Raw genomic sequence first — 26,035 nt, forward strand, 5'->3', positions numbered from 1 at the left:
GAGTTCTCTTCTGCAGGTGACTTTGCCTCTTTGACCTGCCATGGCCCAGTGCTCACTTTATCTGGTGATTCATTTTCAATAACTCCAACAGTATTTGTTCTGACATTTTAATTAAAATATGACCACTACCTCATCCTGATGATAAAAAGGCCTATGTGTCAGTGAAAACTAGCTTTTCAGTGCCTCGGTGCACCTGAGGACCTCTCTGAGCACATAGTTCTTACTAAAGAATTTCACTCAGCTTCTAAACAATACATCATTTCAAAATGGGATCACTTTAACCATTAAGATTAATGTTCAAAAATCTAAAATGGCCAGAGGATGCTATGTAAAGAACAAATAATGTTCCCCAGCTTGATTTTTTTAAACAAAAAATTAAATGCATTTAAGAAGAGAAATGATACAAGATTCAAATTTACTGTTCTATTTGACACTATCATAGAATGAAAGTATAACAGAAACATGAAAAATTTTAGAAATGACAAAGAAAGGGTTTTTGTAAGTAAGGGGCAGATGTAGTTAGAATCAAAAGATAAATTTTAACTCCATATTATGTTTAGGAATATTACCATGTATCATAACTCTAAAATCAAACTTTTAACAATGAACCAAATATTTATATGATATTTTCAGATTAAGAAAATAAGACATAAATTAAATTCTAAAGTTTTTAGATTGGAGTACATTATTCAAGAAGCACACAAAGAATTTAATTATATTAATATAAGTTCCTGAAAATGGAACAATTTGTTTTCTTATGTAAATATAAACATTCCTTGCTGAATAAACAGGGAGCTGAATAAAAGTTAAGATTCCATGTCTGCATTAAGAAAAGCAACATACACAGGAGATAAGCTAAAACAAAAAAGAACATATGAGTAAAAAATGGTTGTGTGTACAAATGTAACATTCAAAGAAAATGATATATGAATTAATTGAAGAAAGTGAGCAAGACTCAGGTGGGAATACAAACACTAAAATGAAAATCGCCTTTCTTTCATATAAATGAAGAACATTCATCAGGCTACTTTTTGATCACTTACACACAAAATATGCAACATTTCCTCCATTCACACTACAAGAGTTACTCTATTATGGGGAGAAAAAAGTTTTAAAAATCATGGTGGAAAAACATTTTTTCACAATAAATAAGAAGTATGTGGGCTGGGGTTCTGGCTCAGCAGTAAAGTGCTCGCCTAGCACATGCGAGTCCCTGGGTTCGATCCTCAGCACCACATAAAAATAAAGATATTGTATCCAACTATAACTCAAAAAAATTGTTAAAATTTAGAAAAAAAGAAGTATGTACACATTTGAGGACTAACCATTCATCACATCAGTAGCATACTACGCAGTAAAAGAAAATTATTAATTAGGATGGAGGTCTATGTTTGCCAATTAATATTTGAATCTTCTGTCAGTTGAATCAACATCAAAGAAGGTAACTTTACCTATAAAGGAATATATGCTCTTTAAAAAAAACTAATATAAAGAAAATTATTTAAAAAATTGCCCATAATTCTACCAAAATTACTTGAGAAATTTCCTGATAGTCTTTTTCATGCATGTGAGAATGTATGCATGTAAAGTATACACTGGCATTTAATTATATATATTTTTGTGTATGTTTGTAATGTACATTTTTCCATTAACATTAGAGACTATTTCCCCATGTTTAAGAAGACAATGTATTCAAATCTCTTAGTAAAACATGTGAGAGTTGTTGCTGAATACATCATATTTCAGTTCAGGTTGTAAAAGCCTTCATGAGAGGAGCTGGGGTTGTGGCTCAGCGGTAGAGTACGAAGCCCTGGTTTCGACCCTCAGCATCACATAAAATAAATAAATAAAATAAAGGTATTGTGTCAACTACAACTAAAAAATATTTATTAAAAAAAGGCTTCATGAGATATCTAAGAGGATTATTATAGTTACTTTATCTTTCTATCATGAATCATGGTTTATTGTTCTTACCTATCCCTGTTTCTGTATATGGAGTAAACAATTTCTCCACAACTGCTTCTAAATCTTCTCTTGCTGTTTTAGAAGATGTACAAGTCAAATGAACCAAATCTGTAAAGAAAAATAATATTTTGACTTACTGTTTATCATACTCCATTGCATTCATATTCAAGGCCACATGCTGGTATCATGGGCAACAGGGAGCTGAATAAAAGTTAAGGTTCCTACCTGCAATAAGTTGATAATCTAGTGATAAGGAGACATAAAATGCATATTATGCTACATATATTAATAAAATATGTATTAAGTAATAGATTGAAAAATTACACTAAGATTTAAGGAGAAGTAGAAGTTGAGGTTAATTTTGTAAACAGTAGAAAAGTTTAGGAAATAACATTCACAGAAAAGTGCCTAAATTATCCTTATAAAATTCATAAAAACGATGGATAAAGAAACAAAATAATTGGAACAAAAAGACCAAAAATAAAATATTAATTTATCTAAGAAAACACACTTTCTATCCTTAAGACAAAAGAATCCATTAATACAGAGTTTACTGATAATTAAAAACAAATCATATATTTATTATAGTGTTTTCAAAAAATTTTAGGGAGAACATTATTGGCTTACTTTGCATCATACACACACGTACAAACATATACTTGTCATACACACATATACTTTCATACACATATGAAATGGCATAGATGAAAACAGCACATATATTTTTAGGAATCCCAAATCACTTTTCTTTTGCATTTATAAATTCATGGCACCTGGACCCGATCGGGTTAGAGAATATCATACAAAAAAAGACCCTTCATAGAAACAAAAAAACTGTAGCTAAATTCAGTTAGAATATCTAAAGGTATATGCACAAAATTGGATAAGATTTCTATATACTGGAAGAAAGGACTGATTAAAGAGATCTCTAAATGAGATCTCTTTTGGAAAGGGCTTGCTTGGGGTAGGATAAAATAATGGCAGAAAGATATTCTAGAAGACAGAATGCTAAGAAATTCCTATTCCACCAATAGAAAGGTATACCCACCTTTTCTCCAAGAGTATAGGAAACTTTTATTCCTGGTAAAGATGGTTCAAGACTTACTGTTTATCATACTCCATGATAATTTTATCATGGAAGCCAATATCAGAATAGGAGTCTTATTATCAAAATTCATTTCATATTTAACTTATCTATAATATCTAATAATAAACAGAGGGATTTTTAATAACTATATGAGCTAAAATTGAATTTTGTAGTCCCCCTTCCACCCAGCTCATCAAGCAATGTGATATTCATGGATAGTTGCTGAATTATGTATGGTTTAATAAAACATTTACCTTAATTAAGGATTATTTTTACATGGATTTAACAATGATTCACATAGATTCTGGGATTTTTTAAAAAAATTTTTACTTGTCAATGGACCTTTATTTTATTTATTGATACATGGTGCTGAGAATCAAACCCATTGCCTCACACATGCTAGGCAAGTGCTCTGCCACTGAACCATAACCCCCACTCAAGTACTGGACTAAAAATAGTAAATTATTTCAAAAGTAAAATAAACTTCACAACAATATTCTTATCAATGTAATTTTTTGAATCCTGTTTCATGTTGGTGGGTAGGGGGTTTAAATTTCATAGATAATCATGAAATTAACAGGGTATGCAATTATAAAGGTCAGAAATTCCTGATAATATATGTGAGAATGACTATTCTGTCCCTCTCATCACACAGTCTCACAATGCTCACGTCAAAGTTCTCAATTTTCCAGTTCTTTCATATTTAATTAATATTAACTAGGGAAAAAGCAGATGTAGATGAATGCAAACAAGATAATATATTTTGAAAAGTAACTTACTGGCTAAATTATTGGCTCCATTAAACAAGATATGTATTTTAAATAATGTTAAGTATATTCTTGTTTCCCAACAATGTAACAGTTCGGTTCAAGTAATGCTTGCAAAAATTTCTAGTATTCAAGTCAGAATAACATCTTGTACTTAATTAATTTCATAGCAATTCTTAAAAAGACAAAGACATTCATAACCTGAACTTTAATGTCTGTACTTTGACTCCATTTAGATGCTACATTATCAGTTGATCTATAACATTTAAGGCATGAACAACTATATTTTCCTCAATACACTTTCTAATTTTCCCATTACCTGTCACATACTTTTACAGGTTGCTCTGAACCCATTTTTGTTATTTTCAAATCACAGATTGTGGACTGTGTTATCTTTAGAATTATTTTGAAAATTGGACTATTAATCTTTGTAAATCCTTTTCAGCAGCAAGCTATAAGGACCAATTTTCTTGTTCTGCCAAATAGAACTTTTATTTATAGTGGGTGTTCAGTAAGTGTTTGGTGCTAATGATAATTTGGATCCTTGTTATGGAAAAGCATTACATACTCACATGCTTGAACAGACGTGCATGCACACATAAATCATCTATACATACACATGCGTGAGGAAGATCTGACTACTTTCTTACAAGAAATGTAGAATATTATCTACCAGGATAGACACAAGGAAATTACCAAGAGATCAATCTCAAATCAAATATGCCTGAGAAATGTTCATAGATAAATAAGATACACCTGTAAAATGCTCAAAAGAATTTGAAGAATTGACCATATCGCTAACAGACATGTGTAACTATTCTACACTATTTAAGCATGTTATAAGTGGGATTTCATTTCACTTGTGCATCAGCATTTATCATAGTTCTATAGGTGAGAAAACAGATGGACAATGGAGTGCAGGCGATTACCCAATGTCATGAAATTAATAAAAGAACGAGCTGGGACTAAGAGCTGGAATTCAAGCCCAGGTGGTCAGTCTGCAGAGTGCCTGTCCTTGGACACTAAAAGACATTTGTGATTGTCATAATGGCCTACAGAAGGCAGAGATAGTCATTTAAGTCAGCAGTCTTCAAACTGGCATGTGCACAAGAATACACAAGGACTTTTGGCAAGGTATAATAACTACAAGGGAATCATTTTCCAGATGTTGAACTTCACCTCTTTCCACTTCATTAAGAAATAATACATCAACAAATTTTACTTTTGGTGTTGAATATTTATAAAAATGTAATACATTAGGACATTGATTATTTTTGCAAATAATAATTATATGATCCAAAATTTTTAATATTTAAAAACTTACTACACCAAAAAGTTTCTAAAACTCCTTTTATTTTTTTTAAATTGATTATTGTGGATATCAAATAACCTTGCTACTCAGATTCCATGAATACATTTAAAAGAACATTATTACAGTTTTACTACTACAAATAGATATTTATAATGTTAGAATTTATTTATAAATTTATACTCTGCAATTATACTCTGCAGTTATTTGAGCCTTCTGAAGAAAAATTGTATATGTGAACTTAAAAGTATTCAAGGGGTAGATGAGCAAAAAGTCTGAACACCTTGGGCCCATGGTAAATTCAAAACTAAACCTGGGAGTTCCGGCTCCCGGAACTGAGCCCACGGGGGCTGCTTCTTGGAGCCTGCTCTTATCGGAGCATACACCGAGCACGGAGAGGCCGAGTTCCGGCTCCCGGAACTGCCCTGGCCCAGGTCTAGGAACCCGCGGAAACTGCTTCTCGGTCCGGGTCCTGCTGAGGGCCGGTCAGGACTCACCCGTTGCTTTGGTGGCCCGGCAAGGGGAACGAAATGCTGCCATTCGCATAGGATACCAACATGGCAGAGATCTGATGTCATCAGAAAGCAGCGGAGGAGAGAACTTCATCAATACCAGCGGCGAAAGAAACAGTTGGTCTCCTGGTAGGGGGGGTGAGGCACAGACACCCGAGTCTCTCTCGATTTGTCATCGAGCCAGAGGGGAGGAGCCGGGCCGCCGCCAGCGCCCGGAGCAGGCCCAGCAGCTCGCCGGCGTGGTGACCGCGGGACCCCAATTGGAGAGGGGGCGGAGCGGAGCCACCACCCGCGCCGGCAAGGTGGGCAGACCCGCGACCCAGTGGTACACGGGCGTGATAGGAGGGGCAGGGCAGAGCCGCCGCCCGCGCTTGCAAGGTAAGCAGACCTGTGACAGACTGGCGGGTCAGGCCCAGCGGCCTGCCAGCGTGGTACACACGTCACCCCAACTGGAGTAGGGGCAGAGCAGATCCTTCGCCCAAGCCCGGATCAGGCCCTGCCGGTGTGGTGGTAACGTGACACCAATTGGAGTGGGGGCGGAGCGGAACCGCCACCCGTGCGCGCAGGGTGAGCAGACCTGTGACCAACCTGCAGATCAGGCCCAGCGGTCCACAGGCGTGGTAGGAGGGGCAGGGAAGATCCGCCGCCCGCACCTGCAAGGTAGGCAGACCTGCGACAGACCGGCGGATCAGGCCCAGGAGCCTGCCGGCGTGGTACACACATCACCCTAATTGGAGTAGGGGCAGAGCAGAGTCGCCACCCGTGCCAGGAACAGGCCCAGCGACCTGCCGGCGGGGTAGTCACGACACCCCAATTGGAGTAGGGGCAGAGCAGAGCCACCACCCGTGCCCGAAAGGTGGGCAGATCTGCGACCGACCAGCGGGACAGGCCCAGTAGCCTGCCGGTACGACAGACACGTCACCCCATTTGGAGTAGGGGCAGAGTAGAGCCGCCGCCAGCGCATGCAGGGTAGGCAAACCTGCAACCGACCGGCGGATCAGGCCCGGTGGCCTACCGGCGTGGTACACTCGTCACCCCAATTGCAGTAGGGGCAGAACAGAGCCGCCGCCAGCTCCCAGAACAGGCCCAGTGACCTGCCGGTGTGGTAGTCACGACACCCCAATTGGAATAAGGAGATAGCAGAGCCGCCGCCTGCGCCTGCAGGAAAGATACGCAAGCAGTATGAAAAGACAAGGAAAGAAAGGACCACAAGCAATGCAGGTCAACTCAACTTTAGAAGAGGTAACAGCTGCAGCAGATGGAATGTCAGATAAAGAATTCAGGATATACATGCTTCAGATGATCTGGAGTATCAAGGAAGACATTAGACAGCAAAATCAGACAATGAAAGATCACTTCGACAATGAATTACGCAAACAAATCCAGGAAGCAAAGGATCAACTATACAGGGAGATAGAGGTTATAAAAAACAAACAAACAGAAATCCTAGAAATGCAGGAAGCAATAAACCAACTTAAAAACTCAATGGAGAATACTACCAGCAGAGTAGAACACTTAGAAGATAGAACATCAGACAATGAAGACAAAGTATTTCAACTTGAAAAGAACATAGACAGCTCAGCAAGACTGTTAAGAAACCATGAGCAGAACATCCAAGAAATATGGGATAACATAAAGAGACCAAACTTAAGAGTCATTGGGATACAGGAAGGTATAGAGGTACAAACCAAAGGAATGAGCAATCTATTCAATGAAATAATATGAGAAAACTTCCCAGATTTGAAAAATGAGACAGAATCCCAAATCCTAGAAGCCTACAGGAAGCCGAATGTGCAAAATCATAAGAGATCCACACCTAGACACATTATAATGAAGATGCCAAACATACAGAATAAGGAGAGAATTTTAAAAGCTACAAGAGAAAGGAAGCAGATTACATTTAGGGGTAAGCGAATCAGTATAATAGCTGATCTTTCAACACAGACTCTGAAAGCTAGAAGATCCTGGAATAACATATTTCAAACACTGAAAGAAAATGAGTTCCAACCAAGAATTGTTTATCCAGCGAAATTACGCTTCAGGATGGAAGATGAAATTAAAACCTTCCACGATAAACAAAAGTTAAAAGAATTTGCAGCTAGAAAACCATCTCTTCAAAACATCCTTGGCAAAACATTACAGGAAGAGGAAATGGAAAATAACAATGAAAACCAACAGTGGGAGGTAGGACAGTAAAGGGGGGAAAATAATCAAAGAGGAAAAGAAACCATGTTTAGTATCAGAAATAAACAAATATGGCTGGAAGAACAACCCATATCTCAATAATAACCCTAAATGTTAATGGCTTAAACTCACCAGTTAAGAGACACAGGCTAGTAGAATGAATCACAAAACAAGACCCAACAATATGCTGCCTACAGGAGACGCATATGATAGGAAAAGACATACATAGGCTGAAGGTGAAAAGTTGGGAAAAATCATATCACTCATATGGACTTCGGAAACAAGCAGGAGTGTCCATACTCATATCAAATAAAATAGATTTCAAGCCAAAGTTAATTAAAAGGGATAAAGAGGGACACTACATACTGCTCAAGGGAACCATACACCAACAAGACATAACAATCATAAATATATATGCCCCAAACAATGGTGCAGCTATGTTCATCAAACAAACTCTTCTCAAGTTCAAGAGTCTAATAGAGCACCATACAATAATCATGGGAGACTTCAACACACCTCTCTCACCACTGGACAGATCTTCCAAACAAAAGTTGAATAAGGAAACTATAGAACTCAATACCACAATTAATAACCTAGACTTAATTGACATATATAGAATATACCACCCAACATCAAGCAGTTACACTTTTTTCTCAGCAGCACATGGATCCTTCTCAAAAACAGATCATATATTATGTCACAGGGCAACTCTTAGACAATATAAAGGAGTAGAGATAATACCATGCATCTTATCTGATCATAATGGAATGAAACTGAAAATCAACGATAAAAGAAGGAAGGAAAAATCATGCATCACTTGGAGAATTAACAATAGGTTACTGAATGATCAATGGGTTATAGAAGACATCAAGGAGGAAATTAAAAAATTCTTAGAGATAAATGAAAACACAGACACAACATATCGGAATCTATGGGACACATTGAAAGCAGTTCTAAGAGGAAAATTCATTGCTTGGAGTTCATTCCTTAAAAAAAGAAAAAACCAACAAATAAATGATCTCATACTTCATCTCAAAATCCTTGAAAAAGAAGAGCAAAACAACAGCAAAAGAAGTAGAAGGCAAGAAATAATTAAAATCAGAGCAGAAATTAATGAAATCGAAACAAAAGAAACAATTGAAAAAATTGACAAAACTAAAAGTTGGCTCTTTGAAAAAATAAACAAAATCGACAGACCCTTAGCCATGCTAGCGAAGAGAAGAAGAGAGAGAACTCAAATTACTAGCATACGGGATGAAAAAGGCAATATCACAACAGACACTTCAGAAATACAGAAGATAATCAAAAACTATTTTGAATCCTTATACTCCAATAAATTAGAAGATAGTGAAGGCATAGATAAATTTCTTAAGTCATATGATCTGCCCAGATTGAGTCAGGAGGATATAGACAACCTAAATAGACCAATATCAATTGAGGAAATAGAAGAAACCATAAAAAGACTACCAACTAAGAAAAGCCCAGGACCGGATGGGTATACAGCAGAGTTTTACAAAACCTTTAAAGAAGAACTAATACCAATACTTTTCAAGCTACTTCAGGAAATAGAAAAAGAGGGAGAACTTCCAAATTCTTTCTATGAGGCCAACATCACCCTGATACCTAAACCAGACAAAGACACTTCAAAGAAAGAAAACTACAGACCAATTATCTCTAATGAACCTAGATGCAAAAATCCTCAATAAAATTCTGGCGAATCGGATACAAAAACATATAAAAAAAATTGTGCACCATGATCAAGTAGGACTCATCCCTGGGATGCAAGGCTGGTTCAATATACGGAAATCAATAAATGTTATTCACCACATCAATAGACTTAAAAATAAGAACCATATGATCATCTCGATAGATGCAGAAAAAGCATTCGACAAAGTACAGCATCCCTTTATGTTCAAAACTCTAGAAAAACTAGGGCTAACAGGAACATACCTCAATATTGTAAAAGCAATCTATGCTAAGCCTCAGGCTAGCATCATTCTGAATGGAGAAAAACTGAAGGCATTCCCTCTAAAATCTGGAACAAGACAGGGATGCCCTCTCTCACCACTTCTGTTCAACATAGTTCTCGAAACACTGGCCAGAGCAATTAGACAGACGAAAGAAATTAAAGGCATCAAAATAGGAAAAGAAGAACTTAAATTATCACTATTTGCTGATGACATGACTCTATACCTAGCAGACCCAAAAGGGTCTACAAAGAAACTATTAGAGCTAATAAATGAATTCAGCAAAGTGGCAGGATATAAAATCAACACGCATAAATCAAAGGCATTCCTGTATATCAGCGACAAATCCTCTGAAATGGAAATGAGGACAACCACTCCATTCAAAATATCTTAAAAAAAAATAAAATACTTGGGAATCAACCTAACAAAAGAGGTGAAAGACTTATACAATGAAAACTACAGAACCCTAAAGAGAGAAATAGAAGAAGATCTTAGAAGATGGAAAAATATACCCTGTTCATGGATAGGCAGAACTAACATCATCAAAATGGCGATATTACCAAAAGTTCTCTATAGGTTTAATGCAATGCCAATCAAAATCCCAACGGCATTTCTTGTAGAAATAGAGAAAGCAATCATGAAATTCATATGGAAAAATAAAAGACCCAGAATAGCAAAAACAATGCTAAGCAGGAAGTGTGAATCAGGCGGTATAGCGATACCAGACTTCAAACTATACTACAGAGCAATAGTAACAAAAACAGCATGGTACTGGTACCAAAACAGGCGGGTGGACCAATGGTACAGAATAGAGGACACAGAAACCAATCCACAAAACTACAACTATCTTATATTTGATAAAGGGGCTAAAAGCATGCAATGGAGGAAGGATAGCATCTTCAACAAATGGTGCTGGGAAAACTGGAAATCCATATGCAACAAAATGACACTGAATCCCTTTCTCTCGCCATGCACAAAAGTTAATTCAAAATGGATCAAGGAGCTTGATATCAAATCAGAGACACGCCATCTGATAGAAGAAAAAGTTGGCTACGATCTACAGTCGGTGGGGTCAGGCTCCAAATTCCTCAATAGGACACCCATAGCATAAAAGTTAATAACTAGAATCAACAAATGGGACTTACTCAAACTAAAAAGTTTTTTCTCAGCAAAAGAAACAATAAGAGAGGTAAATAGGGAGCCTACACCCTGGGAACAAATCTTTACTCCTCACACTTCAGATAGAGCCCTAATATCCAGAGTATACAAAGAACTCCAAAAATTAGACAATAAGAGAACAAACAACCCAATCAACAAATGGGCCAAGGACCTGAACAGACACTTCTCAGAGGAGGACATACAGTCAATCAACAAGTACATGAAAAAATGCTCACCATCTCTAGCTGTCAGAGAAATGCAAATCAAAACCACCCTAAGATACCATCTCACTCCAGTAAGATTGGCAGCCATTAGGAAGTCAAACAACAACAAGTGCTGGCGAGGATGTGGGGAAAAGGGTACACTTGTACATTGCTGGTGGGACTGCAAATTGGTGCAGCCAATTTGGAAAGCAGTATGGAGATTGCTTGGAAAGCTGGGAATGGAGCCACCATTTGACCCAGCTATTCCCCTTCTTGGTCTATTCCCTAAAGACCTAAAAAGAGCATGCTACAGGGACACTGCTACATCGATTTTCATAGCAGCACAATTCACAATAGCAAGACTGTGGAACCAACCTAGATGCCCTTCGATAGATGAATGGATAAAAAAAATGTGGCATTTATACACAATGGAGTATTACTCTGCATTAAAAAATGACAAAATCATAGAATTTGCAGGGAAATGGATGGCATTAGAGCAGATTATGCTAAGTGAAGCTAGCCAATCCCTAAAAAACAAATGCCAAATGTCTTCTTTGATATAAGGAGAGTAACTAAGATCAGAGTAGGGACGAAGAGCAGGAGAAGAAGATTGACATTTATCAGGGATGAGAGGTGGGAGGGAAAGGGAGAGAAAAGGGAAATTGCATGGAAATGGAAGGAGACCCTCAGGGTTATACAGTGGAGGGGGTAGAGAGAGAGAGGAGGGGAGGGGAGGGGAGAGGTGGGATGGTGGAGGATGGGAAAGGCAGAGGAGCACAACAGACACTAGTATGGCAATATGTAAATCAATGGTTGTGTAACTGATGTGATTCTGCAATCTGTGTATGGGGTGAAGGTGGGAGTTCATAACCCACTTGAATCAAAGTGTGGAATATGATATGTCAAGAAATTTGTAATGTTTTGAACAACCAACAATAAAAAATTAAAAAAAAAGAGTAAATTAGTAAATCAATGGATGTGTAACTGATGTGATTCTGCAATCTGTATATGGGGTAAAAATGGGAGTTCATAACCCACTTGAATCAAAGTGTGAAATAGGATATATCAAGAAATTTGTAATGTTTTGAACCAACAATAAAAAAATTTAAAAAATCAAAAAACAAAACAAAAAAAACCAACTAAACCTGGAGAATATATTGTCATGTTTTGAATAACATTAACTCTCTATGTGAAATACTTCTTTACATCCTGTGTCATCTCCACAGACTTAATTTGCTCAAAGGCAAACAACAAGCACAAATTAGATCAGATGGGCAAACACATTCCTAAAAGTGTTACATTTCATTAACACCAACTGACAATTATTACTAAGACTGTGGCATATGCAGCAGAAGAGGAAACATTTCCCACAGGTGTCATGCGATCTTATAACTGACACAAAAATTAAATCTTAACTCTACCTTTTATAAACCATGCTCCTTTTACTTCGTTTAGAAAGCACTTAAAGGCATACTGGGCTAAAGAAATATAACACAATATATTCTCTATCAAAATTCCTATACTGGTAATACACTTAAATTTTGTATAGGCATTTAAGAAACATTAGTTCAAAATAAGCTTATTTCCTAAATGTAAGAGTAATCCTTGAAAAACTTTGATGAATGGAATGTCAGTTACAATCAGCATCATAAGAAAAAAAAAAAAGGATCTGAAAGGGAGAAGTCAGAAATCACTTGACACAAAGCTAGAAATAATAACATATTTTCAGATCTTCAAAACCTGGTTTGGAATACTGATCTATACCACAGGTTATTGTTTTGAAACATATGATAAATGAGATGTCTACTCAGAATTAGAAAAATGTGCACATTTTTAAAAATTTGTTCTTTTTAGGTATACATGACAGTAGAGTGTATTTTGACATATTATACATACATGGAGCATAACTTATTCTAAATAGGATCCTGTTCTTGCAGTTGGACATGATGTGGAGTTTCACTGGTCATGTATTCAAATATGAACATAGAAAAGTTATATGCTCTTCATTCTACTATCTTTTCTATTCACATCCCCTCCCTTTCCTACATTCCCTTTTGTTTAATCCAATTATATGAGCATATTTAAAAGTAACAAGCCTAATGTACAGTAGCAAAGCTACATAGTATAGGATGAATATGTGGGTCTGGTTTTACTTCTGCTCTCCAGAAACACTTGGTTAAGTGAGTTTCTCTCTCTGACCTCAGTGTCTTCATGACTAAACAGAAGGTACAAAATTAGTTATCAAAAGGCCTCTAATAGTCTAAAATTTTATGAAGCCAACTTCTTATTATAACCATGATTTTTTCAGTGATGACAGATTTTAAACCAAAAACTAATGGTGTTAACAAATGGCTATAAAACCTAAGTAAATGATCACTGAGAAAGAAAAGAATTCCATTCTTCAAGCTTCTGAGGTAATCACAAACAGCAGTCATTCACTCTATACAATAGGCAAAACTGTTCCAAATGCTTTGAAAGAATCTTGATGTAAAGGTAGTTAACAATTGTGTTTTGTTGTACAACCTAACTAGAAAACATAATTTATGTATATTTGTATGGCTCATAAGTTATCTTTTATATATGCATAAAGGTGAAATATAAGTCATGTCATAAAGTACAAGCAAGAATATAATAGAGTCAATAAGATAAAAAAGGTTAGAAAGCCCATTTTCCTTAAGGTACCAACTGAGGAACTAAATGGTATATGACACACAATTTGTTTTTCTAACCCAACCATGGAAAAAAAATTACGGAGTTAAACTGTACTTTAATAGCAGAATTTAAGGAAAAAAAAATCTCTAGAATACCAACTTAAGATCATGAGGAAAAATCAGACAACTTATAGAAAAAAAAGGCACAGTAAATTGCTTTAAATCATTATCGAAACTCAATTTTATAGTAGTAAAAGCAGAAAAGAGTATGTATATCAGTTTCAAAAAGGATTCTATAATATTCATTATTTTATATACATAATATTCATATTATATATTAAAATATATAATCATATCATAAATAACTTCCTCTCATATCAGATTGAAATTGATTAAAACAGCTGTTACTTACTGATTAGTATGTACTTAAATATTCCAAAGTGTCTAGAATATGAAGTATAAAGCACATGAACTTGAATGTCAAGTACAAGGGCTACAGAGATGTTTTGTTTATGCGCAAATGATTTTAAAGGAAAACAACCTTTAGGCAAACTATCCAAAAGAAAGAAGGGAAAAGAACTCAAATTAACAAACTTTGAGATGAAAAAGGATATATCACCAGAGACACTACTGCAATCCAGAGAATCATCAGAAACTATTTTGAAAATTTATAATACAATAAGCTATAAAATCTTCAAGATATGGAAGTATTTACCGGGCATGGTGGCACACGCCTGTAATCCCAACAGCTTGGGAGGCTGAGGCAGGAGAATTGCAAGTTCAGAGCCAGCCTCAGCAACTTAGTGAGGCCCTAAGTAACTCAATGAGACCCTGTTTCTAAGAAAAATATATTTAAAAAAAAGGTCTAGGGATATGGCTCAGTGGTAAAGTGCCCCTGGGTTAAATCCCTGACATCCCCCCCCCCAAAAAAGGAGAAATTCCTAGAGACATATGACCTCCCCAAATTGAACTAAGATACAGAAAACTTAAACAAAATACTTGTAATACCTGTATTTTGATACACACTATCCAAACTCCCTCTCTTTCTCCTCTCCTTCAACCTTTCCCAACCTCTAGCAATCACTATTATAGATTCGGATCAACTTTTTTTTTTAGCTTCCACTTATGACACTTATGCAGTGTCTTTCTGTGTCTGACTTATCACACTTAACATAATGTCTTCAAGTTCCATCCATTTTCTGCAAATTATAGGATATTATTATTTTATGGCTGAAAATATTTCCTTATGTATGTGTAGTATATTGTCTTTACCCATTCATCCACTAATGGATGTCTAGGTTGATTTCATGTTTTAGATACTGTGAACAGTACAGCAATAAATGAAGTTGTATAGGTTATATCTTTGATTTACTAATTTCATTTCCTTATATATCTAGAAATAGGATAGTTGAATCATATAGATCTACCGTTTGTTTTTTGAGGAACCTCCATATTGTTCTCCATAATGACTGTACAATATACAGTTCCAATGCTGAATAAGAGTTCCCTTTTTTCCACATGCACAAAAGCATTTGGTACTTCTTGTCTTTTTGATAAAAGCCATTCAAACTGGGATGAGATGGTATGTTACTGTGGCTTTGATTTGCATTTTCTTGATGGCTAATTATGTTGAAAATTTTTCATAAATTTTTTGGGAACTAAGAGGGTAGCTCAGTGGTAAAGTGTTAGCATAGCATTCTTGAGGCTCTGGGTTTAATCTCAAGCATTACAAACAAAAACAAAAGCAACCCAATATCTGAATTTCTTCTTTTGAGAAGTACCTACTCATATCAATTGCCCATTTTGAAACTGAATTGTTTTTTGTTAGTGGGTTTTTAATTCCTTATATATTCTGGATATTAATTTCTGCTGCAGACATCTGTTACACGAGCTGGATGTCTGATTTTAGAATGATTTTAAAAAAAATAATGAAGGGCAATCTTTGGCTCAGCCCACTAATATGTCTCTAGGGGCTTCCATTCATTTGCTACAACATACTCCTATGACTCTTCCAGTTTCTACTCTGCATTTAGTTTTAAAGTAAAAACTAACATTTAATAAGTACTTTAAATGCCATGACCTGTTCATATTAATTTGATCCTGATAACAATCCTGAGGTAAATACTATCATAATCCTTATTGTATACATAGGGATGCTAAGGAGGATGCTGAAGGATTAAGTAACCTGCATAAGATCAGTCAAGTAGTAAGTAAAAGCTGGAATTTTAAACAGGCCTGTTTACCACTATAAAATAGCATATTAATACATATCTCCTCTGTTAACTGAACTATTTATTTGCCTTGCAAGTTCTTTTCCTATACACAATTCCCTATGATATGAGGGTAGGATTTCCTAAGAGTTTTACAAATTCCAAATCAAGCTAAATTTAAAGCAATGCAACATCAGTGAAAAGTTGTTAGAGACTAAACAGTCAAAGTGACTATAAACAATCAAGGTACTTTAATGTCTTAAGTATATTATTGGTCACACACTTAAGACTATGTGGCAGCATTTGCACAGCATGGGATAAAGAATAAAAAGTCTACAAAGTCCCAGTGACTCAAAGGCTGAGGCAGGAGGATTGCAAATTCAAAGCTAGCTTCAGCAACTTATTTAGGGCCTAAGCAAATTATCAAGACCCTATCTCAAAATAAAACACAAAAAGTGCTGGGGATGTGACTCAGTGGTTAAGCACCCCTGGGTTCAATCATTGGTACCCCGCTAAAAGTATATAAAGTGTGATTTTAAAAAGAAAAAATTACAATTGTTGAAAGGTAGGAAACTCCAAGAGAATTACACATTGCATCTTATTGTATGATGCCTAACATATAAGATCCTCTTTCACAAAGACTATGAAATAAATTTTGTGTATTATACTCTATTAAATGTGACACAGTGAATAACAAGTACCACAGTACAGGTGAACCCTGAATTATACAGTAAACTGTCTTAAATTTCTACCCTGTTTTCAATGAGAAGACAAAAAAGATGCTGATTTAAGAATGTGCTAATTTGAGAAACATGTAATGAACAGAGACAAAGACAAACTGAGCGTCAGAATTAGTCAATATCTGAGTTCTTAGTATGTGCTCAGAAAGAATAACATGTAAAACTCTCACTAGCTAAGAGCAGAAGAACTATAACAAAGTTAAATGCTCTCATTTTCTCATATTTATTTAAGTGGGAAAATAACTTTAAAATCAGTAACATTTTAAAAGGAAAATACATCTTTACCTATAGATTGGTATGGTTAAAAAAATGAACTATGCTAAATCAGACATGAATGAAATCCAGTATGATCCAGCAATCCAACTTCTGGATATGTAGCCAAAAGAATTGAAATAACTCCATTGGAAGGGAAATCTATAACCCTGTTAATGTGGCACTATTCACAATAGCCAAAACATGAAAGCAATGTGTCTATCAATGGATGAATGGATAAAGAAAATATGGTTGAGTTTGGGGCATAGTTCATTGAGAGAGAACAATTACTTAGGATGCTTGGGGTCCTGGGATCATTTCCCAAAACTACAAAAACAACAAGAAAGATAGATGGTTTAGGTGAAAATATGGTATACAGACACAGATACACACACACACACACACAAATATAAAAATAGCCTTAAAAAGAAGGACATTTTGTCATCCAAAACAGAATGGATGGAATTTGAACATAATAGGCTAAATGAAATGGTCCAGGTACAAAAAGACCAATACTGAATAATCTGATTATATGTGGAATATAAAACATTTAACCTGGGCTACGGTTGTAGCTCAGTGGTAGAGCACTGGCCTAGCATGTGTGAGGCACTGAGTTTGATCCTCAGCACCACATATAAATAAGTAAATAAAATAAAGGTATACATTTTAAAAATTAGAAAATAATAATCTTATAGGGACAGTAGAAAATCCATTACTAGAGGCAGAAGGTAAGGCTAGGAAGGTAGAAGGTAAAGCTGGGAAGGTAGAGAGATCAAGAAAAAGGATTTATTGATCAAAAAGTAAAACATCTCAGACAGGAGGAGATACTTTTTTAAATAATATTTTGTAGTTGTAGATGGACAGTATGCCTTTATTTTATTTGTTTATTTTTAGGCAGTACTAAGGATCGAACTCAGCACCCAACACCTGGGTTTGATCCTTAGCACCACATTAAAAAATAAAATAAAGGCATTCTGTCCATCTGCAACCACAAAATTTAAAAAAAGTAAAACTTCATCCTCATGAACAAACAAACAAAAAGCAGCAGCAGCAAGACTTTGCATGTGGTTTATTTTCTTTTATTCAATGGTGCTAAGCAAAACGTACTTGTTTTAGGAATAGAAATTATAAGCCATGTTCCAAATACTAATTTCTGGACTAGAATTGCAAAGATAATGATGCTGTGATTGCTCTGAGAAGCAGTAGAGTAGCAAAAAGTGTGGGCAGTAGAACCTGACTGCCTGCATTCAAAATTCTGCTTCTCTCAGCCATTGGAGAAATTATTTACCTTCTCTGTGCCTCAGTTTCCTAATTTGAATAATAGAAAAGAAAATGGGCCTATCTCACACCTGTGAAGAATAAATTGAATTGACCATGTGCATGCACAGTGTAAGTACTTAATGCTTGATACATATCATTATTATTAAAATGGAATAAATGTTAACCTAGAAGAAAGTACAGGCAGGGTTCCATTTGAAAAAGGAACAAGAATCTAACTACATGAATGAGTCAGGGAATGCTTGGAAAGGTGGTAATATTTGAATCAGGATCTGAAAAGATAAAGAAGAATTTAACTGGTTTGCAAGGTCACACTTGGGTAAAAAATCAATATGTGCAAAGGCCTAAAGGCAAGGGAAAGCATGATAATATTAAAATGAATAATATTTTGCTGTAAGTAATATCTGTAATCCAGTATATTAGTAATGCATTCATATTATCCTTCATGTTATAAACAGAAGCTGCCATTTATTATATCCTTACTCTTTGCCACACATTGTAAATTGCTTTATAAACACTGAATTTTTGCAATAGTCCTAATTCATTTATAACCACTGGCACGACATTTAGTGGGAGCTCAAAAAGTGTTTACTGCATGACTATCATCACAGAATGTTAGAATATTTCCTTTATTGTTAGACAAAAAGAATCCTATAATTCTAGGGTTGGCACAAAGTTTATGATTTTTTCTTAAATATTTATTTTTTGGTTGTAGTTGGACACAATACCTTTATTTCACTTATTTATTTTTATATGGTGCTGAGGATAGAACTCAGGGTCTCCCACATGCAAGGTAAGTGCTCTACAGCTGAGCCATAACCCCAGTTCCACAAAGTTTATGATTTATAACTAAAAAAAAAAAAAGAAAATTTAAAGGTGGGGAATATCATTATTTTTAAAAATTTCAGCACCACCACAGTGGTGGTCTGTGTGGGCCCTGAATCAAGTAATTATTTGAATCTCAGATAACCACTTACTAAGGTGCGTGAACTTAGACAATCTAATTAAACTCTTTAAGCTTTAGCTTGATAATCTGTAATATGGAACTAATAATACTTATTTCATAGAATTAAGAACAATATAAAATAATGAATGGCCACCAGAAAATTCTATATAATAGCTATTATTATATAATATTTCAATGATACATATCACCCTATGACCTTCAGTAAAGGATCTTGCCAACTCTTTGGTTCAGTTTTATTTGTAGCAGGCCTAAAGATGAACTATATAGTAGTTTAGGCACCAGTTACTCAGATGAATGACTTTTTTGTCTCATCACAAATTGCTTTAACAGATGCAGCCAACAAATACATTTCAAACTGGTGATCTCCTATATTTGGATAGGGCAGAGATATTCTTCCACCATTTCTTGCCACAAATTGTACTCTGAAGAATTTAATTATTATGGAAGTTCTTTGATCTCTTTATACTGATTCCATGAATAAATATAACTCACATTAGAAAGCCACTAAGATAACTACATAAATGTCAAATTAGAGACCATATTGAAAATTAAACAATTTCCAAAGGATGTTTAAAATATTATAATAATGCCTAGAAAATGTGAAGGTAACAGTAACACTTCATGCTCTATATGACTTTAGAATACAAGAGGTATGTTTTGTCCTTCTCAACCAGTAGCAAGATTTTTCTAAATATTTTCTAATTTCACTGACTGGAAGAAATGTTTGGGGATGGGAGAATATATAGATATACATAAGTAAATAAGTTAAGCAGGAACAGAATATGAGTGACAAATGAGTAAGGGGTCATAAGTAAATAAGTTAAGCAGGAACAGAATATGAGTGACAAATGAGTAAGGGGTCAAGGAAGGGCTGACTAATGTTACAATTTTTCAAATTTTAGGAAGTATTTAATAAGGTAGGAAAATTTAATAGAAATGAAGAAAAAACAGAAGATGTTTAAATTTAATGACCACTTGAGATATTTATATATTGAAGCAGCCAGGAAATAAGCAAACAAAATGGTGGATTCCATTATACATAATCAACATGAAAATACTAAGGAATTTAGGGTACATCAAATTTTGATCACACAATGACAAATGTTGCAGATGATTCCTTATACTCCTAGCATAAATGTCTGTTTCAAATTTCTATTATAGGAGTTTTATTCAGCCATAAAGAAAAACAAAATTATGTTTTTACAGGAAAATGGATGGAACTTGAGACCATTATGTTAAGTGAAATAAGCAAAACTTAGAAGGTCAAGGGTCATATATTTTCTCTTATATGTGGAAACTAGAGAGGAAAAAGGAAAATAAAGGTAGGGGTGATCACATGAAAAGCAAAGGGAGATGAAGAGAATAGAGGAAAGGAAGCAAGGGGTGGGAAGATGGAAAGGAGCAGGAAAGTCATAGGGAAGGATATTGGTCAAATTATATTGTTTTATTTTGTGCATGAACCAATATGTAACATCAAATCCCATATTATGTGCAATTATAATGCTCCAGTTAAATAAGGTGTGGAAAATTCTTATTGTAGAGAAATCAGAAAAATCAAGGGAAACAAAGAAAAACCTACAATTTGGTTGCTTGCAACTATTTGGATATGACTACTGCTACTATTATTCTGGTATAATCTCTTTGGAATTCATTTCCTATAAAATGATGTCCAGTAAAAGCACATATTTGTGTGTGTGTGTGTATCTCTCTCTCTCTCTCTCTCACACACACACACACACACACACATATATGTTTACACACATATATAAAAGGCAAACATATTAATCCCTCATGATACTAAATTAGTTAAAAATTTTTGCCCATGAAGGCATTCTTCCAAATGCATTCATTTAGGGCAGCATTACCATGATAACAAAATCAGCTAAGGTCGACAAAAAAAAAAAAAAAGAAAGAAAACTGCAGGCCAATATGTTTGATGAACACAGAAGAAAAATTCTAGCAAACTGAATCCAGTAGTACATTAAAATGATTATCACACACCATGATCAGGCGGGATTGATTCCAGGGACACAAAGATGTTTTACATACACATTAACAATGAAGGGCAAAAACCACCTCAATAAATGTATAAAAGACATCTGATAAATTTTAACATCCCTTCCTGATAAAAATACACAGCACAAATGAAGTATAAAAGGAACACACCTCAACATAACAAAGGATATTCGTACTAAGCCAATGGATGTCATTATATTAAAAGGGGAAAAGCTGAAAGCTTCCTCCCTAAGATATGAAACAAGTCAAGGATATAAACTTTTGCTACTTTCATTCAACACATTTCTGGAAGGTCTAGCCAGAGAAATCAGGCAGAGAAAGAAGTAAAAGATAGATACCCGAATTAGAAAAGAAGTCTTTGAATTATCACTTTTTACAGATGACACAATCTCATTCATATATATATATATATATATATGTGTGTGTGTGTGTGTGTGTGTGTGTGTGTGTGTGTGTGTGTGTGTATGTATATATATCCCCCCAAACTCCATCAACAAACTATTAGAAGTAATAACTGAATTCATCAGAGTTGCAGAATACAAAATCAACATGTAAAAATCAGTAGTGACGCTACATGTCTATAGCTGATTATCTGGCACAGAAATCAAGAAAGCAATCAAATTTGCAACAGCTATAAAGAATAAAATATCTAGGGATGAATTTAACAAAGAGTTGAAATATTTGTATAATAAAAATTATAAAACCCTGATGAAAGAAAGAATATTGTTAAAAATGCCCATACTACACAAAGCAATCTACAGATTCAAGGCAGTCTCTATCGAATTACCAATGCCATTCTTCAGAGACCTAAAAAAATTTTTTTAATATTATTTAGTTATCAATAGACCTTTATTTCATTTATTTATTTGTGGTGCTGAGAATCAAACCCAGTGCCTCACACATGCTATACAAACACTCTACCACTGAGCCAAACCCCAGCCCCAAGACCTAAAAATTAATATGGAACAATGAAAAATCCCAAATAGACAAAGCCATCTTGAGCCAAAAAACAAACAAACAAACAACAACAAACAAATCAGGGGCACAATTTTATCTTACCTGACTTCAAAAGAGACTACAAAGTTGTAGTCATCAACATAGTGTGGTATTGGCATAAAAACAAGCACATAGACTAATGGAACATAATAAATATCCCAGAAATAAACTGAAATATCTATGGTCAACTGATTTTAGACAACAGTACTAAGAACACAATGGAGAAGGCAGTCTTTTCAATAACTGCTGCTGGGAAAATTGAACATAAAGATGCGGAACAGGGAGTTACAGTGGCACATGCTTGTAATCCCAGCAGCTTGGGAGGCTGAGACAGGAAGACCACAAAATCAAGGCCAGCCTAAGCAATTTAGGAGACCCTGTCTCAAAATAAAAAAATAACAAAAAGTGGGGTGTGGGGCTAGGGATGTGTAGTTAAACACCCTCGAGTTCAATCTGAAGTACAAAAAAAAAAAAAAAATCTAGAGGAATGTAACTGAAACTCTTAGTAGTAAAACATGTAAAAATCAATAGTGATGCTACATGTCAATAGCCGACATGTAGCGGACAACTCAAAATGGATTAAAAATTTTAATGTAAATACCCAAAACTACATTAAATAAAACGTATGAGATACACTTCCAAACACTGGAATTCACCATGATTTTTTGGATAAGACACAAATGCACAGGCAACAAAAATAAAATGAGACAAATGAGTTTATGCCAAACTAAAAAGTTTTACACAGCAAAAGAAACAATCAACAAAATGAAGACACAATCTGGAGAAAATGAGAAAAATCTTTGCAAATTATACTTCTAACAAGGGGTTGAGATCCAGAATATGTCAAGGATTCCAAAATTTTAATTTCAATACAAACAAAAAACACAGATTAAATAATGGGCAAATAACCTGAATAAAATTGTTTCAAGAGAATACAAAGGGATAACAAGTACATGAAAGAAAACCACTAGCCATAATGGAAATGCCAGTCAAAACACAATGAGATATCAACTCACTTCACTCAAAATGACTATTATCAAAGAAGATTTAAAAAAAAAAAAAAAAAACCCTAGGAAACACTGGCAATAATGTAGAGAATGGGTAACTCTTACAAACAGTTGGTGCAAAGGTCAATTAGTACAACCACTGTGGAAAACAGTATGAAGATTACTGAAAAGAATTATAAAGAAAATTGCCATATGATCCAGCAATCCAGCAATCTCACTACTAGGTACATATCCAAAGGAAATGAAATTAGGTGAAACGATACTGGCACTCCCATATTGATTGCAGCACTATTCACAATAGCTAAGAAATGGAAACAACCTAAGTGTACATCAATTGACAAATAGATAAAAAAAAAAAAAAAGCGGTACAAGTATACATACTGGAATACTTTTCAGCCATAAAAAGAACGAAATCCTGCTATCTGTAACAACATAGAAAGAACCAGAGATCACTATGTTAAGTGAAATAAGCCATGCACAGAAAGTCATATACTATATCATCTCAGGTAGATGAGTGAGATGATCAACTCTAAAAAAGTTGATCTCATAGAAGTTGAGAATAGAATGGTGGTTACTATATACTGGAAGAATAGCAGGGAGGAAGGCCTAGAGAAAGGTTGATTAATGACTACCATGTTATAATTACACAGAAGCAAGAACTCTTGTGTGCAAATATGCAGTAGGATGACAGATAACAATACCGTATTATATGTTTTAAAATCCTAGAAGAAATTATTTTGAAAGTTTTCACCACAAAGAAATGGTGTTTCATGAAGTAATATTAACTTGACTTAAACATCACACAGTGTATATTTCATGGGTATATAAAATATTTGTTTTTATGTATCATTTAAAATAAATTTGACAAATTAATTAACTTCTTAAAAGGCGTTCAAAGGATCCTATTGGCCCCTTCTAACATTTGAGGACACAAAGAAGGTGCCATCTATGAGAAACAGGCCCTTACCAAACACACTGTTGCTGGCACCAAGATCTTAAACTTCCCAGTCTCCAGAACTGTGAAAAATAAAATTTTTGTTGCTTATAAATTATCCTATGTAAGGTACTTTGTTAAAGAAGCCTGAACAGCTAAAGCAGGAAGTAAAGAAGAAACCAAGCAGCCTAGAAAGAAAAATTATAGAAAAAATGGGAAAGTCACAGAAACCACTTCACTGGAGAACTAGATAATTATGGCTGTGAAGATTTAGCCATACAAATGTTTTCAGGCAAGGGTAAGGTATGAAATGAGTTACTGTATGACTTTACATTATATGCATAAGTACTATGAATAATAAAGGGAAAAAATCTCCAGAAATACAATCTGGCAACTGCAACAGTGCCCCCCTCCCTTACTCCTTGAGCAAACAAAAAACACAAATAACCCAACTAATATGCTTACAGGTGCCTTTCATGCATGTCATCGTTGAAGAACATAACTCAATGACTCGAACAGAAAAACTTCCTGGCTCCTCTGCTGGTACTATTAAAATGGAAATCTAAAAAGCAGAAACAAAATATCAGACACAGCTCTTAGATCTCATTTGTATTCTTTTATCATTAGAGTGCTAACTTCCAAACTTCTAAATATCCCTTGATATTTTAAAAAATTTGCTTATAGGATTTAATTTTAAAACAGAATTTGAAACATGTATTATTTGTCTTGATATTTAATTTCTGCATTATTTGTACTTTATCCTATGTTGTGTTCATATAATTTAATAATTGTTCAAGTGTTTAATATTTATTAAATTTATCAACTATTATTTTCAAGGATGCAATTGTAACTTTTACTTTTGAAATATATGCACTTTGTTGTTTGAAATCAGACCATGTCAATTGACTTTTGATTACTCATAATGGCTTCAAATAGTAGTTACAGAGCATTAAGAATTAAATACATTACCAATTCCAAGGACAATGAAATGTGGAAAGAAAATTTATAAGAAATGCTTCAAAATGAATGGTTTCACATTAATTATAGGACTTCATTAATAAAACCAGAAATTCAGAATTAGAAGTAAAACATGAAATTATTATTAAGAATTGGTTTCTGATATACAGTATGCTGCCTAGACACTAGGGATATGTTATATAGCTTTATATTTAAAAGATTCCAAATGACTATTGGATCACTGTTTCTCTGTAAAGCTGAAATTTCAATGTTAATCCTTAGTCTCAGGAAATTATATCCTCCCATATAGGAAATGCTTACCAAAGGGTAAAGCCCCATTTGTACTTTTCCCTATAAGTTTTATGCTCATGGTATAACTGGGAATGTCATATTGATAACTCACTGAGAAAACAACTACAAACATTCTAAAACTATAAATTATTTCAATAATCATAACCATGTTACTTGATGTATATTTTGGAGCTCAAGATATATCTACGTTCCTCTTCACTCTCTTTGCTACTATCCATGATAGAAAGAACAGACTGGAGTCAACATAAATTTTCTGGAAGTGATATTAGAAGGTTGAAGGAGTTCTCTTTAAATGGCTTTTACAATCTGTATGACATTTGAGAGAGCTAAGTTCTCAGAGTTCAGGTAAGGTTATTGATTGTATCTCAGAAAAAAATATGATAATTACAGGAACCAAAAGTCGTTATTACATCTTGGTGGAGTCCTTAAGATATTTTTCCAAATATGGTCATGTTTTTAGTCATAATCATTTAGTTATCCCACAGTGTTTGATGTCTCATTGCTTAATGGGAGATACAGTCAAGCCAACCAGCAGTGAAAGGCCACTGTGATAAGTGATATAA

The 26,035-nt window shown here is 34.8% G+C and overlaps 1 protein-coding gene across 3 annotated transcripts in view; it reads right to left on the bottom strand.

Moving 5' to 3' along the window:
• Chm (CHM Rab escort protein) overlaps positions 1 to 26,035 on the bottom strand; it is a 165,457-nt gene that overhangs the window by 11,867 nt on the left and 127,555 nt on the right. For all 3 annotated transcript variants that reach the window (XM_071606229.1, XM_071606228.1, XM_071606230.1), the window contains 2 exons: positions 24,669 to 24,765; positions 1,975 to 2,073 (listed from right to left, as the gene is read on the bottom strand). In XM_071606229.1, coding sequence (XP_071462330.1) covers positions 1,975 to 2,073; positions 24,669 to 24,765 — 196 coding nt within the window. The remainder of the gene's footprint in view (positions 1 to 1,974; positions 2,074 to 24,668; positions 24,766 to 26,035) is intronic.

This window comes from Marmota flaviventris, chromosome X (assembly GCF_047511675.1).
Source record: "Marmota flaviventris isolate mMarFla1 chromosome X, mMarFla1.hap1, whole genome shotgun sequence".
Classification (NCBI taxonomy): Eukaryota; Metazoa; Chordata; class Mammalia; order Rodentia; family Sciuridae; genus Marmota; species Marmota flaviventris.